The sequence below is a fragment of the Leguminivora glycinivorella genome, chromosome 24 (genome assembly GCF_023078275.1).
Source record: "Leguminivora glycinivorella isolate SPB_JAAS2020 chromosome 24, LegGlyc_1.1, whole genome shotgun sequence".
Lineage (NCBI taxonomy): Eukaryota > Metazoa > Arthropoda > Insecta > Lepidoptera > Tortricidae > Leguminivora > Leguminivora glycinivorella.
Window position 1 is genome coordinate 2279031 of NC_062994.1, and position 19074 is coordinate 2298104.

General features: G+C 36.4%; 1 protein-coding gene across 1 annotated transcript; it reads right to left on the minus strand.

Annotated features, from left to right (window-relative positions):
- Positions 1-203: 203 nt before the first annotated feature.
- On the minus strand, positions 204-17913 carry LOC125238781 (putative odorant receptor 92a). The gene is made up of 8 exons (XM_048146217.1): positions 17864-17913; positions 16081-16339; positions 8538-8645; positions 6660-6864; positions 5118-5364; positions 2840-3038; positions 2155-2310; positions 204-263 (listed from the first exon to the last, which is right to left on the minus strand). Exons 1-8 carry the CDS (start codon positions 17911-17913, stop codon positions 204-206), a joined length of 1284 nt encoding a protein of 427 aa, XP_048002174.1.
- Between the last annotated feature and the right edge of the window lie 1161 nt (positions 17914-19074).

Here is a 19074-nt window from a genome sequence, read left to right on the forward strand (position 1 = left end):
TAGCAGACGTTTCTGCTTGTTAAAAATTAAATTTATTTAAATACATATATTCATACTGGTGGTGGTTAATTTTGCTTGAAATGCTATAATCATCATAATGATTTCATTGTCAACATTGCTATTATATACATATTTCTATTTTTCACCAGTTTCACCACTCTTACCATTTATACAACTTATTTTGGTATGTAACTTTAACCGATTTACTGTTCACCAGCAAAAGCCTTCAGCATCATGTAATAAGTGGCCGAACCCTTCAGGACCTGAAAAATGATTTTAAAGCTTTACAATTATCATAATGATCATAACTGTCATGATGCGATAGGGTAGAAAAATATAGTGTTATCTGGGCCATTTTTTTTTTTTTTTTCAAAGTTGTCCACCCCACTTTTTTTGTAACATGGGTATTTTTTACGCGATTAATACTCAGAATCACGAGGTCTTTCGATCCTAGGAGAGAAATATGTCCCAAGATTTCCATACATTTTTCAGACCTTCCATTCCGTTACCGCCATACAAAATGTATGAAAAAATGGTAACGGAATGGAAAAAAAACCTTGGGACACTTTTTTCTCCTTTTAGGATTGAAAGAACTGGTGATTCTGAGTGGAAATCACATAAAAATTTCCAAATCCAAAAAAAAGTGGGGTGGACAACTTTGAAAAAAATGGCCCATCTGTACCTCTAATAAACCCATAAAAAATAATCCAAAGAGTAGGTAGTTATAACACAAGCTACACATAGATATGACACACTAAACAAATTACTCACAATAACGTTATTATTGTTAATGAAGTTTGCAGTTTCATAATTTGCCTACTTGAAGCCTCAACATCCGCAACAATATCAAAACTCAACAAAAAACAAAATCACGGTTTAAAAATTATGCCTCGTCGGCGTCGCAGACATAGTGTTGATTCCAACTAGTACCATTCCACCAGCTTTTAGGGCTGACTGGTACTTGAATTTTGTGTCCTGTATTTCAGGAGTAACACAAGAATAACACAACAAAAACATGTGAAATTCCCTTCAGATGATGCCTCTGCTCTGCTGTCATATAGTTGACACCAATTGGCACCATTCTATGTTATAAATAAATAAATAAATATTATAGGACATTCTTACACAGATTGACTGAGGCCCACAGTAAGCTCAAGAAGGCTTGTGTTGTGGGTACTCAGACAACGATATATATAATATATAAATACTTATATACATAGAAAACATCCATGACTCAGGAACAAATATCTGTGCTCATCACACAAATAAATGCCCTTACCGGGATTCGAACCCGGGACCGCGGCGCAGCAGGCAGGGTCACTACTGACTGCGCCAGACCGGTCGTCAATATCAAGATTCACAACAACATTCAACACACAACAACAACAACATACATAGTGTTAACTCCCATCGGCACCATGCCACTCACTTTTAAACTGCTGGTTCTTAATCTTGTATATCAGAAATAACAAAAACCGGCCAAGAGCGTGTCGGGCCACGCTCAGTGTAGGGTTCCGTAGTTTTCCGTATTTTTCTCAAAAACTACTGAACCTATCAAGTTCAAAACAATTTTCCTAGAAAGTCTTTATAAAGTTCTACTTTTGTGATTTTTTTCATATTTTTTAAACATATGGTTCAAAAGTTAGAGGGGGGGACGCACTTTCTTTTCCTTTAGGAGTGATTATTTCCGAAAATATTAATATTATCAAAAAACGATCTTAGTAAACCCTCATTCATTTTTAAATACCTATCCAACAATATATCACACGTTGGGGTTGGAATGAAAAAAAATATCAGCCCCCACTTTACATGTGGGGGGGTACCCTAATAAAACATTTTTTTCCATTTTTTATTTTTGCACTTTGTTAACGTGATTGATATACATATTGGTACCAAATTTCAGCTTTCTAGTGCTTACGGTTACTGAGATTATCCGCGGACGGACGGACGGACGGACAGACAGACATGGCGAAACTATAAGGGTTCCTAGTTGACTACGGAACCCCAAAAACTGCCATAACAAATAACGAAACTGAACAAAAACACTCGAAAACACGGTTCAAAAATAATTATTTCTCACCGCTGACGTATTCTTGACACTAAACGGCACATTGTCAAGATTCACAACAACAATCAAAACACACAACAACAAACCGCAGACATGGTGTTGACTCCAACCGGCACCATACCACCCGCCTTCAAACTGACCGGTTCTTGGATCCGACGTATCAAGAACATCACCGTTTTCCTGTTCCTGTTGTCCATGTGTTCCCAAGGAATGGTGTAGATTGTTTCCATCAATTGATTACTCTGAAAAAGCGAATCATCAAACTCCTCAACTATGATATTCGATGTTCACAAAAACAGTACTCGACAGCTTAAATGTAAGTTGAAAATGTGTGTTTTTGGTTGTTTCTTACTACGACCATCAAATTTGGCACCGTTATATACAGTCAAGTGCAAAAATACGTATCGAAATAATCGTCTCATAAATATGGTACTGCGCTCTTATTACACCGGACTAAGATGCTATAGGACATATTTTTGAGTAAGATGTGTACACCCATATTTTTACACTTGACAGGCGATATTGTAAGTGAGTAAATTTCGGTTCTTTTAAACCTATTTCTTTAATGTTTTGGTAAGTATAATTTACTAGCTTTTTCCCGCGTCTTCGCTCGCGTTAGAAAGAAACAAAAAGTAGTCTATGTCACTCTCCATCGCTTCAACTATCTCACCCTAAAAAATCACGTCAATTCGTCGCTCCGTTTTGCCGTGAGAAACGGACAAACAAACATACACACACACTTTCCCATTTATAATATTAGTATGGATTTACCTTTGTATTCAGCATCTCAAAAAGTATAGACACTTGTATCAACTGCTGATGCATGCCGATAGTCAAGGGTCCATACTTAGCGATGGCATCAGCTGTGAACGAGGATACTTCCAGAAGTAGGATGCAGGTTATGAATTGCATGAAGAGGTAGAAAGTGAACAGGTACTCGCTGAACGCGTTAGAACATCGGTTTACAAATCTGGAAAAAAGGGAATATTTCTGTAAGTAGGTACTTATACCTAATCCTCTTACGGTGCATGTTGCTGCAGGTAACCTGTCATCCTCCTTGCGTTATCCCAGCATTTTCCACTGTTCATGGGAACCTGGGGTTCCTTTTGACAACTAATTCCATGATTTGGCGTAGGCGTAGTTTTTACGAAAGCGACTACCATCTGACCTTCCAACCCGAAGGGTAACTAGGCCTTATTATAATTAGTCCGGTTTTCTCACGACGTTTTCCTTCGCCGAAAAGCGACTGGCAAATATCAAATGACATTTCGCACATAAGTTCCGAAAAACTCATTGGTAGGAGCCGGGGTTCGAAACCGCGACCTTTGGATCAAAAGTCGTACGCTCTTACCGCTAGACCACCAGCGCTTTTCAGGCGCTTCTTTTTCAGGTTACCTGTAACAGATCCTATTGACCAATATGGTGGAAAATTTCGCAGGCTTGGTCAAGCAAGTGTAAGGAGCTAGTTCATAAGTAGGTAAGTAATATTGCAACCTTGCTATTTGTATTACTATAAATTAGGTGTTTATTAAATAAAGCTTTAGTCTTGTTCAGCATACACTGTGTTTAATTGTACGCCCAACTTCCCGCACCACATGGCGGCCCTGCCAGGATAGGAAAATTTCTCTTGAGTTGGTGGCTCGGTTAGCTGAGCGTTGGAATATAGATTCGCAGACCGTGAACTAGTTCAATACCAGTTTTAAATTTACCAGCATCTGCCTGTTGGCATCGATTCCAGACGTTTGTTCTTGTCTAAAATTGTCAGTATCAAGTAAAAACACACAACAACAACAAACTAAGAAACACGAAACAACAAAATACAAAAGCACGCTTCAAAGATGATGTCTCACCGAAGACATAAGTAGTATTGACTCCTACATCCTGGCATCCTGTCATTTCAACAGTTTTCTAATTGACTAGATCATCAATTTTACCATGATGAAACCAACAAATTATAAGTTTTATATGCGTTGCTCCATTGAAACAACATGGATAATCACAGTAAAGAGTCTTAGTACCCAGTTTTTAACGCGTTTAATTTTAAAAAACCACCATTAAAAACGACGGGGTGTTATAAATTTGACGTGTCTGTCTCTCTGTCTGTCTGTCTGTTTGTCTGTCTGTGTGTGTGTCTGCCTGTGGCATCGTAGCTCCCGCACGGATGAACAGATTTAGATTTAGTTTTTTTTTGTCTGAAAGCTGAGTTAGTCGGGAGTGTTCTTAGCCATATTTCATGAAAATTGGTTTATTGTGTCGCGGTCGGGGATTTTTTCAAAATTTTAATTCGTGGTGTTGTTAATTAAACCAAAATATTAAATATCAAACTCAGATATCTGACGTGGCTGAAACAGCCGCCAAGTTTAAGTGGGACTAGGTGGGATACGTTTACCGTATGCTGGATGACTTGTGGGCTAGAACAACTATCAGATGGGTCCTATAAAATCGAATTCGGCGGGAGGGAGGCCTTTCCCCAGCATTGGGATATACGCGCTCTAGACTCATAAGTAGGGTTGCAAATAGAAAAAAAATTCCGAATTATGAAAAAAAAACCAAGCACCATGGTTTTTTTCTAAATATGTCTTTTTTCAGATGAACAAATAAAACGACAATAACGGTTTTTCGTGACTTGTAACGTTTCAACAACAATAACGTACATTTTCATTCGATAAACATTCAGTATACAAACGTTTATTGGGGAATCTCCGATGCGATGTGGAGCGTGGAGAGGCGGTAGTGTTGCCAACAGTAAATAGCGACAACTACTAACTACAGATTGTGTAAATGCTAGTTTTATAAAACCATAAATTAAAGTTATTAGGTAAATTAAATTCGGTTAATAGTTAACATTTAAGGTCTAAAAAACCGTATAAAAGTATTAACTGTTTTGCAAATTTTGAGATTTCGTCCTTTAGAAAGAAAACATACTCAGAAAAAGAGTGTCTTTTTCAGGGTTTTTTTTTCATGTTTTTTTTTTCAAACCAGAAAAAAACCGTTTATTTTTGTAACACTACTTACTCATAAGAATAAATTAATTAAAAATTTTACTTACTTTATAATCAAATTATGATGCACACAAATGTCCTTCAACAAAGCTCTTATGTTAACATTCTCCTCCACCGAATACATGCCGTCTTTGCTATCTTTAGGCAGAGGCATATTCATCAAGTTATTCTTCAAAATCTCCAGGTGGCCCCAAATTTGGAACACCATCAGACTGATAAGGAGATCGAAGCAGAAGAGACCGATGGTTATTATGTAGGATGTGAAACAGTTGAAGGCGAATAGGAACCAGTAACCTGTAGAAAAGTATAATACACCGTGTTTTTATTGATTTCCGTTAACTTTAAGAAAAGGTTATTTTATTTAGGTCAAATACAATTAATCTATCTAAGAAACTAGCATCCCAACTATTACGGTTATCGAATTATTAAAAAAAAAAATTAATTACTGAACACGTGTGTGGCATCCCTTACCACTTCCTTATGTTATTTGTTTTGACATGTGCCGTCAGACACTTGACACTAACTTTAATGTTAAGGGTAAGGTCCTCTCACACTAACTAATTCATTTATTATGTATGGAAAGGAAAAAAAATTTTTTTCGAATTTTACGAAAAGCGATATACAGGGTGTTCCTGATGGTGAACCTAACTGCGTGTCGAATTTAACGAAAAAAAAACAAAGTGTATGTAAAAGATAAATATGTATTTAATACCAAAATGTAACGGTGAAATCCTCATACATTGCTGAGCAGAATTCTTCGACAATTTTTTAGTAAAATAATTTACAGATAACTAAAAACACGTTCCCCATAAATAAATAGATAAATAGATGGAATCAATTTTTCAATTGGTTCACTTTGATATTCAGAGGGTGTTTTCCAAAATAAATCTTGAAAATCTAATTTCACCAGATCTGGACGTGTTTGGGCTCATTCTTCTCAAAATCACGACCTGGTTCGATCCCGGCGATAAAAAAATGTGTCCCGAATTTTCCATACAAAATTTGAGTTTCGAATATGTCACGCTCGTAGTAAGTTCATACTAAAATCGTGACGTAAAGGAAAAAAATGAGGACAGATTTTTTTATCGTCGGGATCGAATCGGCTCGTGATTCTGAGAAGAATGAGCCCAAACACGTCCAGATCTGGTGAAATTCGATTTTCGAGATTTATTTTGGAAAACTCCCATGAACCAGACTTCAAATTAATGAATAAAAGTGTCGTTTTCCTCCATGATTGACCGGGAGGAAATACGTTAAGGCATTACGTACATACAACATACATACAATCACGCCTGTATCCCATAAAGGGGTAGGCAGAGCACATGAAACTACTAAAGCTTCAGGGCCACTCTTGGCAAATAAGGGTTTAAAAGAAAACGAAACTGTGGCATTGCAGTGACAGGTTGCCAGCCTCTCGCCTACACCACAATTTAACCCATATCCCATAGTCGCCTTTTACGACACCCACGGGAAGAAAGGGGGTGGTGAAATTATTAACCCGTCACCACACAGGCTAGGCAAGGCGTTAAGGCATTAAGTTTGCTATTTCTATTTTATTTCATTGTTCAACAGAATAAATAAATACAAACCTCTCAAAGTAGTATAACACGCATCAGGCAAGTAATAATAAGCCGAATTCTCAAACGTACTGTTCTCAGGCCTATTCTTGCCAAACATGCCGTTACTCAAGTTGTTGTAGAATGGCATGAGAACGAATAAAGCCACGCCACTCGCCATTTGACAGATCACGTAGAATGTGAACATCCCCGAAATGGTGTGGATTTGCGTGTGTATCTAAAAAAAACAGGGTTTTATTCAGAAACCACGAGAATAATGCTCAAATAAAATAGAATAGAACAGAATTCGTGAATACAGACAGGCAAGACAAAATACACATAAGAACAACAAGACAGAAAGTAGATAGATAGATAGATAGATAGATAGATAGATAGATAGATAGATAGATAGATAGATAGATAGATAGATAGATAGATAGATAGATAGATAGATAGATAGATAGATAGATAGATAGATAGATAGATAGATAGATAGATAGATAGATAGATAGATAGATAGATAGATAGATAGATAGATAGATAGATAGATAGATAGATAGATAGATAGATAGATAGATAGATAGATAGATAGATAGATAGATAGATAGATAGATAGATAGATAGATAGATAGATAGATAGATAGATAGATAGATAGATAGATAGATAGATAGATAGATAGATAGATAGATAGATAGATAGATAGATAGATAGATAGATAGATAGATAGATAGATAGATAGATAGATAGATAGATAGATAGATAGATAGATAGAATACTCTTTATTGGCACACCTCAGCAAAAGATACAGAAAAAATATACAGTGGAGACAAAACAAATAATTATAAATAGAGGCAGACAACAGGCGGTCTATTGCTAAAGAGCAATCTCTTCAAATATCTCTAAAATACATAATCAAATATAGTAGGTGTTACGAAATAAAAAACCATAATTATTCTAATTTCCAACACACAAATGTGTATTAGTTTTTTTTTCACATGATTGAAAAATAATTTCAATGTCAATTATACCATCCAGATGTTGGGCATCAAAAAACAAATTGTATGAAATTATTTTGCATTCTTTTGGGCAAAATACCTTATCAGTTGGTGGTTTTGTGTTGTGAAAACGAATGTAATAATACTTCTAAATAAATATATAAAAGAAGAAACTGACTGACTGAATTACTGACTGACTGACAGATCAACGCACAGCCGAAACCGCTGGTCCTAGAGACTCCAAAGGCACGTAGGTTCATTATAAGGTGTAGAGGAGCACTAAGAAAGGATTTTTTTTTATTCACATCCTAAGGGGGTGAAAGGGTCCAAAGATCATTTTAATAAGATTACTTTTGGTACGCGGGCGAAGCAAGTAGTGCTAGTAAGTAAGCAAGCAGTAGGAGGTAGGGCATAGCGAATGATATTCCGCTTTGTGTGGTAGGGCACAGCACAGCGGATATCGTCTCGCTCGAATCTAGAGCAGAGCCCAACTGGGGTAGTACCTCCGCCTTACAGAAGACCGCAGCCAAATAGCACTAGACCCTACTCATAGTGTTGTGTTCCTGCCGGTGAGTAAGGCTGCCAGAGCTCAACGAGGGTGCGGTGTGCTGATGACGGGAGGACTTACGGAACTAACTTGTTCCGTCTATTGTCCTTTGAGTCGTCGGCAACCCGAAGCCTCCTTGGAACTTGTATTTTCCTTTTTGCTGTGTACTTAACACAGCAAAAGGGAGTGTACAAGTTTCTAATGGAGTGGCAACGCGCATGTGACACTGTTTGAGTTGCAGGCGTCCATAGGTTACGGTGACCGCTTTACATCAGGCGGACCGTATACTTGTTTGCCACCGACGTAGTATAAAAAAAAAGTATTTACCTAATGAATAAAATCAAAAGTTATATTCTCATTCAAGTTACCTTCGCAGCGTATGGCGATCGATTCTTGAAGTAGAACAGGTGAAACTCCAGCAAATATTCTTTAATTGTTTCTTGATATTTTAAGGTTCTGGCCACCAGTAATCTTAGCTGGAAAAATGCGTTAATGGGCCATTTTTTTTTCAAAGTTGTCCACCCCACTTTTTATTTTTGAATTTGGAAATTTTTATATGATTTCCACTCAGAATTGCGAGCTCTTTCAATTCTAATAGAAGAAAAAATGTGTCCTAAGGTTTTTTTTCCCATTCCGTTACCAGTTTTTCATATATTTTGTATGGCGGTAACGGAATGGAAGGTTCGAAAAACTGTATGGAAATCTTGGGACATTATTTCTCTCCTATCAGGATCGAAAGACCTCGCGGTTCTGAGTATTAATCTCGTAAAAAATACCCATGTTACAAAAAAGTGGGGTGGACAACTTTGAGAAAAACTGGCCCTAATTTCTTTATTACCGACATTTAAAATATATATTTGTGAATTGGAGACCAGAACTAAATAATAGATTAAATATAAGAAAATCATACAATCCCATACATTAAAATACGACCGCCTAAAAACGCATAGATGGCGCCACAAAATGTCTTATAGCTTTCGATCATACTTGTAGATGGCGTTAAGTGTCACTTTTGACATAGATTTATGGCTCGAAAGTGACACTTAACGCCAATCTATCGATGGCAACAAGGAGTTTTTGTGGCGCCATCTATGTGTGGTGTAGTGTATGCGCGTTCTTAGGCTATCGCATTTTAATGTATGGGATGGTATGATATATTTAATCTGTGACTAAACAGATTCTGTAGGTTTTTGGGTTCTTTCAAATTACCTCTAGAATCACTATCATACCTATTCAATCTTAACGGTAGAAAATTAAAAACTCTAAACCGTATGGAAATTGTACTTTCCATAACTAGCATATTTCATGCTGATGGTAACACATGAATCTAAAATTTGTATGAAATTTTACTTTTCACTAGTCACGCTCATACAAGTGAAAAAACCGGCCAAGAGCGTGTCAGGCCACGCTCAGTGTAGGATTCCGTAGTTCCCCGTATTTTTTTTCAAAAACTGTTCAACAGTTCATGGTCAAAATACAATTCTGAGGAGCCTTGAGGCCCTGCAGAAAAGGACTCCTGCTGCTCCATAATTTGGATTCCTGTCCCACATCAGAGATAATCCATGATACAACGAAATAGCCACTGGAGGCCTATGACCTGTACCGGAGCCAGCTAGCAAGTGAGGAGGAAATGATCTCAGAACTCAAAACAACCTTGGGAGACTTGGGAATGCCAAATCGAACGACAGCCTCTATCCAACAATATATCACACGTTAAGGTTGAAATGAAAATGTGGGGGGGGGGGGGGTACTGTAATAAAAATTTCCACCTTTTATTTTTGCAATTTATCAGCGTAATTGATGTACATATTGGTACCAAATTTTAGCTGCCCAGTCCTAAATGGTCACTGAGATTATCCGCGGACGGACGGATATAAGGGTTCCTAGCTGACTACGGAACCCTAAAAAGTAAGAAGATAGGATATATATTTAAAGGCACAATGATATATCTGATATAAATGAGTTTAACAACAGTAAATTTACGAAAAATGACGTATTTTGAGATCCTTATTTTGTGGCTCGCTGGTTTCAAATGACATATCGATACCTCTGGGTTCAATTGGCGTAAAGGACATTTTGGCGAAAATGAGTTATATATACAGTTTTGTTCAGAATTTCAAGCGCTATCGATCTGTGTAGTTAAAATTTCGATATCTCTTAAAAAGTTGCCTTTACGACCAAGATTTTCTACTATGGACTTGCAAAAATAGCTTTTCTGAAGGGGCGTAAATATCAAGTCATTAATTATAAATTATTATTTGTGTCGTAAAGGAAATCTACAAATAAAAATATAGTCGTAAGTCACCTTGATATATATTATTGCCCTTTAAGCCCTTACTTTTTAAGGATCACTTTCTATAGTAGTGTGGTAAAGTTGGGCGTAAAGGACAAGTTTTTTTGTTCTTCGTCCTTTACGACCAGCACTAAAATATTTTATCCGCAACTGTAATCGATATCATTGGGTTCAATTGTCGTAAATGACATATAATGCAGGTTTCCAAGAGAAAGATAAACCCACTTTTTTGTTTTTTTGGCCTATATTTGTGACGTGTATAAGAAAAATATGCAGATTACGAGTATCTTTAACCTAGTGTAACAACCGTAGTGATAAACTAAACGATTTAGAAGATAGATGGTTGTAAAGGACACGTCAAAAGCTATTAACGTCCTTTACACCCATGATTTGATAGGGTCGTAAATGACGGTCTTAGATGATTTTTATACAAAACCGGGGCGTAATTGTAACCGAAATGGTACAAATGTTGTGCTAAGTTTACAATTAAAAACTGGAAAAATGTGTCAAAACGTACTTAATATGGCATAGAATAGACATTAGTTTAATGCAGTGTATTATTTATCTAAGCTATCTTAGAAACAAAAAAGAACAAGACTATTTTATATCCAGTTTTGTAATAAAGAAACAATATTTGCTTAAAAACGATCTACTAATACTTTGGCAACAAGCTCAAAGTTATTTTTTTAGTATTCGCCGCTGTTGAATAGTCAGTAGGTTACGCATTCAACCTTTAATTCTAGCGGGGAAACGCTTTCGTAGTATTATTATACTGCGACGAGATGTAGGTAATTTAAAAAAAACACTATGGTAATCAGGGTACGTACCCACAACGTATGCACAAACGCTCACGATAATATCTATTTCGTAGCTATATATTTTTTTCGTAGCTATAGCTATAGCTTTATCGCTCTTGCGTATTGCACCAGACTGCATTTTTGTCGGCGTCTGGCGTCGACGATTGCCATTCAGCTACGCCGCCAGTAAACTTTAACAGTAGACTATACTAACATTTAGTGCGACAATAACAGGTGCGTTTCGCTAGCGAATGAGCGTTAGCGTTTGGTGACTTGGCTATGTACCCACAGGTACTTAAAGCATTGACTATAATATTTCTAGGATTGAACTCATAATTAAGATTATTCTTACTTAACAGGTTAAAGACTAAATAACAATCTTCTGTTTTAAAATTATCAATAATATGCATCAACATAGTAGGTAGTCTTGACTACAGTTACTATTATTTATTAGTTGGTCACAGTTTGTATACGCGTCTTAACTTGCGTTTATAAATTGGTACTTAACTCTTAGTTATTCTTAGAACTTCTTTGTACTTTATACTTAAAATTACTGTCGTATTAATATAGTCTACTGTTCACAGTTGCTGATTAAAGTTTACGTGATTACCATTAGTGTTTTTATATTTACTTAAACTACGAAAGCGTTTCCCTGCTAGAATTAAATACTGAATGCGTAACTTATTGAGAGTTGAGACAGCGGCGAGTACTAAAATAATAACTTTCCAAAATACTAGATAGTTTTTAAGCAAATGTTGTTTCTTTATTGCAAAACTGGATATAAAATAGTCTTGTTCTTTGTCTCTGCTAAATATTTAGATAAATATACACTGTAACACTAATGTGGCTATTCTATGCCATATTAACTACGTTTTGATACATTTTTCAAGTTTCTCAATTGTAAACTAAGCTAAAAACAGTTGCCATTTGTACCATTCCGGTTACATTTACGCCCCGAATTTGTATAAAAATCATCTAAGACCGTCATTTACGACCCTATCAACTCTAATTGTTCAAAAAAATCGTGGGTGTAAAGGACGTCCATAGCATTTTGACGTGTCCTTTACAACCATCTAACTTCTAAACCGTTTAGTTTATCACTACGGTTGCTACACTAGGTGAAGGATACTAAAAATCTACATATTTTTCTATATACGTCACAAATATAGGTCAAAAAACAAAAAAGATATAAACATTTTTCTAAAAAAAATGTTGTTTTTTGCTTCTCCTGAAAACCTGCATTTTGTCCTTTACGCCAATTGAACCCAAAGGTATCGAATTTAACGAAAACTAAGATTAAGTATACTCACCAAAACCAAAAAATCATTGCTACAATAACTGTTTGAAAAATGTATATTTGTTACTTACTGTATAAAGTTACTTTTGATATTTCCAATTTGTTTATTAGTCAGTTTAGTTTAATTTTATGCATGTAAATGTGTTTAGCATAAGTATTTTTTATATCGTACGCCGAAAGGCACACCATGGTCGGACTTATAATGTAAACTGACACCTATTGTAATGTATGTAACCCATGATGACGAAATAAATGAATTGAATTGAATTGAATTGAATTACATCATGCACAATAAAGTAAAAACAAAGAACATTTCAACAAAAATGGGACATCAAGTGTTGGATATTATGAGGCAATGTTATTATTACGTATGTTTATTTTGTGGAATGTGAAATGTGAATCACATGACTCATATGTGAATTACAGAAAATTTGTACATTTTGGATTACGTTACAAAACTGATAAAATTTGTAACGAAACTGAAGAAGCAAAAACAACAATTTTCAGTTACGTTACGTAACTAAACTGAAAAAAAATATCAGAATTTTTCACATAATACTATACAATTTTTTTCCCTCACTGTACAAATCTTGAATGATCGACGTCACTAACCCTGAGATTATCATGGGACAAAAAATTCACCGAAAGGTAAATTTTTTTGCAATTGACCCCGTAAGTACCATGGTTTCAAATTACATGTACTATCTCTAGATATTTTACCCAATACCATATATCTTGATGCATCACTGTATTCAGGGTTGGGCAGTATTTCAAATACATGTATTTGAAATACCCGTTTAAAATACAAATACGTATTTTGTATTTGTATTTCAAATACTGCTTGGTTAAGTATTTTGTATTTGGTATTTCAAATACCTAGACGCATGTATTTAGTATTTTGTATTTGAAATACTCAAGGCTGTAAAATACATTTGCACAAAATACATTTCTGAAAAGTTTTTAACTCTGTGATAGTCCGATAGTCCCTTTAGGAGACTGTGATATATTAAAAACGGCACTGTCAAGTGTCAACGTCAAATGTCACTTGTCACTACTATCAGCGACAAGTGTCACATCACTTTGATAGTCGATCGACATTTTTAGGGTTCCGTAGTCAACTAGGAACCCTTATAGTTTCGCCATGTCTGTCTGTCCGTCCGTCCGTCCGTCCGTCCGTCCGTCCGTCCGTCCGTCCGTCCGTCCGTCCGTCCGTCCGTCCGCGGATAATCTCAGTAACCGTTAGCACTAGAAAGCTGAAATTTAGTACTAATATGTATATCAATCACGCCATCAAAGTGCAAAAATAAAAAATGGAAAAAAATGTTTTATTAGGGTACCCCCCCTACATGTAAAGTGGGGGCTGATAATTTTTTCATTCCAACTCCAACATGTGACATATTGTTGGATAGGTATTTAAAAATGAATAAGGGTTTACTAATATCGTTTTTTGATAATATTAATATTTTCGGAAATAATCGCTCCTAAAGGAAAAAAAGTGCGTCCCCCCCCCCTCTAACTTTTGAACCATATGTTTAAAAAATATGAAAAAAATTACATCAGTAGAACTTTATAAAGACTTTCTAGGAAAATTGTTTTGAACTTGATAGGTTCAGTAGTTTTTGAGAAAAATACGGAAAACTACGGAACCCTACACTGAGCGTGGCCCGACACGCTCTTGGCCGGATTTTTTTATTACTACTGCCACTACTCTGGATACATTCACTCGCCAACTAGACGGAACTTATCGGACAATACTTTTAGGAATTTGGTTTTTATGAAAGGGAATTCTTAAATTCATAAAAACCAAGTTTCAAGCTTTTCAAGTTTCGTTTATTTATTGGGCATTTGCAGAAATTGGGACCCAAAATTAGTGACATTTGTTAATAAAAATTAACTCGATGTCAGTTTTGTGACAAAAATTAAGAATATTTTTTTTTATATCACGTCGGTGGCAAACAGGTATACGGCACGCCTGATGGAAAGCGGTCACCGTAACCTATGGACGCCTGCAACTCAAGGGGTGCGCGTTGCCGACCCATTAGAAACTTGTACACTACCCATTGTAAACTTTGTCTAAAAACCAGCTTTTTTCATGTTCTAAATGTAGATTATTGCTTATAGTTTATGTAATTAATAGAAAAGCAATATTTTTTTTTTTGAAATTTCACGCTTAATTGTCGTCACAAAACTGACATCGAGTTAATTTTTGTCAACAACTTTCACTAATTTTGGGTCCCAATTTTTGAAAATGCCCAATTACAGGTCATTGCTCAACCTAGTCATGCAACGTGTTAAAATTAAGCTTATAAAATAATAGTTATTTGTTATACAAGGGGGCAAAGTTGTATTTTAACGCCGAGTGTGGAATTGAAAAACGAGCAAGTGAAAGGATTCTATAGTTGAACCACGAGCGAAGCGAGTGGTTCGAGAATAGAATCCTGAACTTGCGAGTTTTTTAACACACGAGAAGTAAAATACATTTGCACCCGAGTGTAACACAAAACTTTTCCCCTCACTATAGCGAGGAAACTACAACGCAAAAAATGCGTTTATCACTGCTTCTAGTAGTTCCACAGGTGGTAAATCATCTTTGTTACTAGATTCACCTACTTTTATCAATTTTAAAGCAGTTAATTTGACTTTATTCAAGGTCAAATTACTTTACCCACTAGTGGATAAAATGCGTTTTTACCCGCTGGTATTAAAGGACAAAACATGTGTTTCCGAGCTAGTGAGGGGAAAAGTATATTGATATTCATATAAGAAGTATGTACATTATTTTTCATTTTATTTTATCAGTAAATTCATTGATTAAATAGAAGGCCACATTGAAAGAAACGTTTAAGTTTATTTTTAAATTCTGTGCATGCCTACCTATAAGTATTGTCCGTTAATTTCATAAGTAGACCCTGTTATCTTGGCGAGTTGATATTGTTTTTCCATAGAGTTTGAATGTTTTTTTTTTCACCACACCGACTGTTAAAGACTCTCTTTGTTCTTCGAAAACAGATAGCAAAATTGCAATTTCATACAAATTTTAACTTGATGTCTTAAGCTTGCTGGTAGAATTTACCTATTTTATAAATGAAATATTTTTTATTAAACATGATATCAAATCATAATATTAATACCATCTAACTTAGGATATGATATCCTGGATATTAAGTTAAAATTTATATGAAATTACTTTTGAACTGCAAAATCGTACAACTTTCTCATCCGTAAACCTTTACCAGTTGGTGTGGTCAAAAGTATTTTGTATTTTAAATACATTTTTAGAAACGCTATATTTTGTATTTGGTATTTGAAATACATTTTTTTAAACACTATATTTTGTATTTTGTATTTGAAATACCCGTCACCAAAGTATTTAGTATTTTATATTTGAAATACATTTCCAAATGTAATTAGTATTTTGTATTTGAAATACTATTGGCCAGTATTTTGCCCAACCCTGACTGTATTGTACATGTAGACAATAAATACAATACAATACAATACATATTTAACAAGATTATACTCACCAAAACCAAAAGATCAAAAATCATACACAAAAATATATGTCCAGAATCAAAGAAAGAGATTGTCGCCCGTCGCTGCCGCCAGTACAACACTCCAAGGACAAACATCAACAAACAGAAACCGTGAAGTATGAGGTTGTAGAACGACAGTATAGTATGGAGTTTGTTGCGGCCGAACTGCGTATGTGGCCACGAGCCAATGGAACTCATCATGAGAGCGAGATGGGTCACGTATTTATATTGTAGGGGGGAGTTGACTTCACTGCAAAAAAAAAAGGTTACTGACATAGTTAGGTGATAAGTTTTACATACATATGGAAAACGCCTGTTTACCAAAAGGGGTAGGCATGGACCAAGGGTCAGATGGAAAAGGCGGTGATCTTGGACACGGCGCGAATAGCTAGCCATACACGTACGGATTTGTCCGCCGGGCAATAAGCTTCGGATCTGGCCCCGCAGCGCAGCCGAATGGCATTTCTCCGACGCCAAACGAAAGCGATACGCCGCTGGCTCTGTCGCGCCAATACGCAAGCGCGATAGAGATAGATATCTACTAGCGCTTCGTTTCGTGAGCGTTTCGTGAGCGATTGTGCCATTCGGCTAGCCACCCTGATCCGCGATTAGCCATACACGTACGGATTGGTCCGCCGGGCATGGCTCGGATCTGATTCGCGGCTTGTACGGCGGACAAATCCGAGGCGGACATATCCGTGCTATTAAGACGATACGGTAGGGGTCAATTCTCCATACAAACGCTCTCGACTATTTCCTCCCTGGTTTTTGAAGATAGAGCAATGATTTTTCCAACACAGATTGTTATTATTTTCATTTGTGTCGGACCGTTTTGATTTTTCTGATATTCTGCTTTTTAAAGACTCTAGAGCCAATCAAAAATTTTCAAAAACGGCCTTTTTCATTGTGGCGCAAAAAAAGGTGTGATACTCAAGATTGGTAACAATTAACCAAAAAAGCTAAACGGTCCGACATAGATTATTTCATTGTTATTCAGATTCTCAAATTTCGTTCCGATTGATTAAGTTTTGAAGGAGGAAAGAGTCGAGAGCGGAACTTCGATTTTAAAGATTTTTTTGAAATATCTTTTGACTGAGTTGTTCTTAATGGACATTTTTTTTCGATAAATCTAATTAATAACACTTGTAAATCGTAAACTAGAACTTTCCTTTGCTAATCCGCGAATAGATAACGTGCAAGTCAATCAGTGCTAACCTGTTATAATTACTTGCGTATTTTTTACATGCAATTAATTTTCCCACCCTCCCACCGCAAAAATAAAAATAAAACGCAATAATACGCAAGTAATTATAACAGGTTAGCACTGATTGACTTGCACGTTATCTATTCGCGGATTAGCAAAGGAAAGTTCTAGTTTACGATTAACATGGATTTCCGCAAAGTAACGCCTGATTCCATCGACACTTGTAAATGTAACTAAAATTCCCATGTTTAAAGGGGGGCTCCGTTCTATTTTAGCATTTTCGCTACCGTATCCTCTTAACTAAGGTGCGATCCGGCAGGCACATCAGCGCTACACACACGCGCGCGGGCAGCCGACGGATCTGCCCGGTGCCCGGGCCGTGCCCGGTCCGTTGGTTTTGAGCACGGGCAGCGGACGGGTACCCGGCGGGCAAATCCGTGTATATTTCTTGCCACACACGGACGAATGTGCCCCCCGGGCAGATCCGTACGTGGCCCTGATCTGCAGCCCTGACCACCGGCAGGTTTTCGTGCATCTAAGCTGACACACACACTTTTTACCGTAACTTACCCATCAGCAAACTTTTTTTTCAAAGTTTCATAAACCTGTTTTAACTTCATGACTTAATAATTTAAAATAAATTGAATGCGAAAACCGTTGTGTTTAAATATTTAGTAGATTTAAGTAAAAAAAAAGAATTTAGTCGAATTCTTTTTTTATTATTACTAGAGTATTAAATGTCAATGTTAAATGTTAATGTATATTGAAACGACTTTTATTTCGTGACGTTCGATGAGTATTGTTTTAATTACTTAATGCGAGCGAATAGACTAAGAGTATAGTCTAGGAGCAAGCCTGACAAAAAGAAAAGGAAAAAAAAATATTTCCGCCAATTTTCTCTGAAATAATAGGCTACTTGCCTCCTAGTCAAATCAGCTTCTTTTTAAGAACTGTCAAAGGGCGTTTTCCAAATTAAATCCCGAATATCGAATTTCACCAGATCTGGGTGGCTAGCCGAATGGCACAATCGCTCACGAAACGCTCACGAAACGAAGCGCTAGTAGATATCTATCTCTATCGCGCTTGCGTATTGCCATTCGGCTACGGGGCCTGGCCCCGTAGCCGAATGGCATTTCTCCGACGCCAAACGAAAGCGATACGCCGCTGGCTCTGTCGCGCCAATACGCAAGCGCGATAGAGATAGATATCTACTAGCGCTTCGTTTCGTGAGCGTTTCGTGAGCGATTGTGCCATTCGGCTAGCCACCCTGGACGTGTTTGGGCTCATTCTTCTCAGAATCACGAGCTGATTCGATCCTGACGATAAAAAAGTGTCCTAATTTTTTTTTCCTTTTACGTCACGATTTTAGTATGAACTTACTACGAGCGTGACGTATTGGAATTTGGAAACTCGAATTTTGTATGGAAAATTTGGGACACATTTTTTTATCGTCGGGATCGTATCAGCTCGTAATTCTGAGAAGAATGAGCCCAAACACGTCCAGATCTGGTGAAATTCGATATTCGGGATTTAATTTGGAAAATGCCCCAAAACGTATTTGAACAACTTGCTAATATCGAATTTACATATATGAAATTAAATTAAGTGACGTCACGGTCAACTCAGTTACTTTATGTATTTCTACCTGAATTATTAAATAGAAATCGGATTAAAAAATAATTTCTGTCCATGTTTTTCTTATAATTATCTGATGCTTTATTTCGTGCGTGGTATAAAATATTTTATTTTAACTACAGTCAAGTTCCCTATTACATATATTT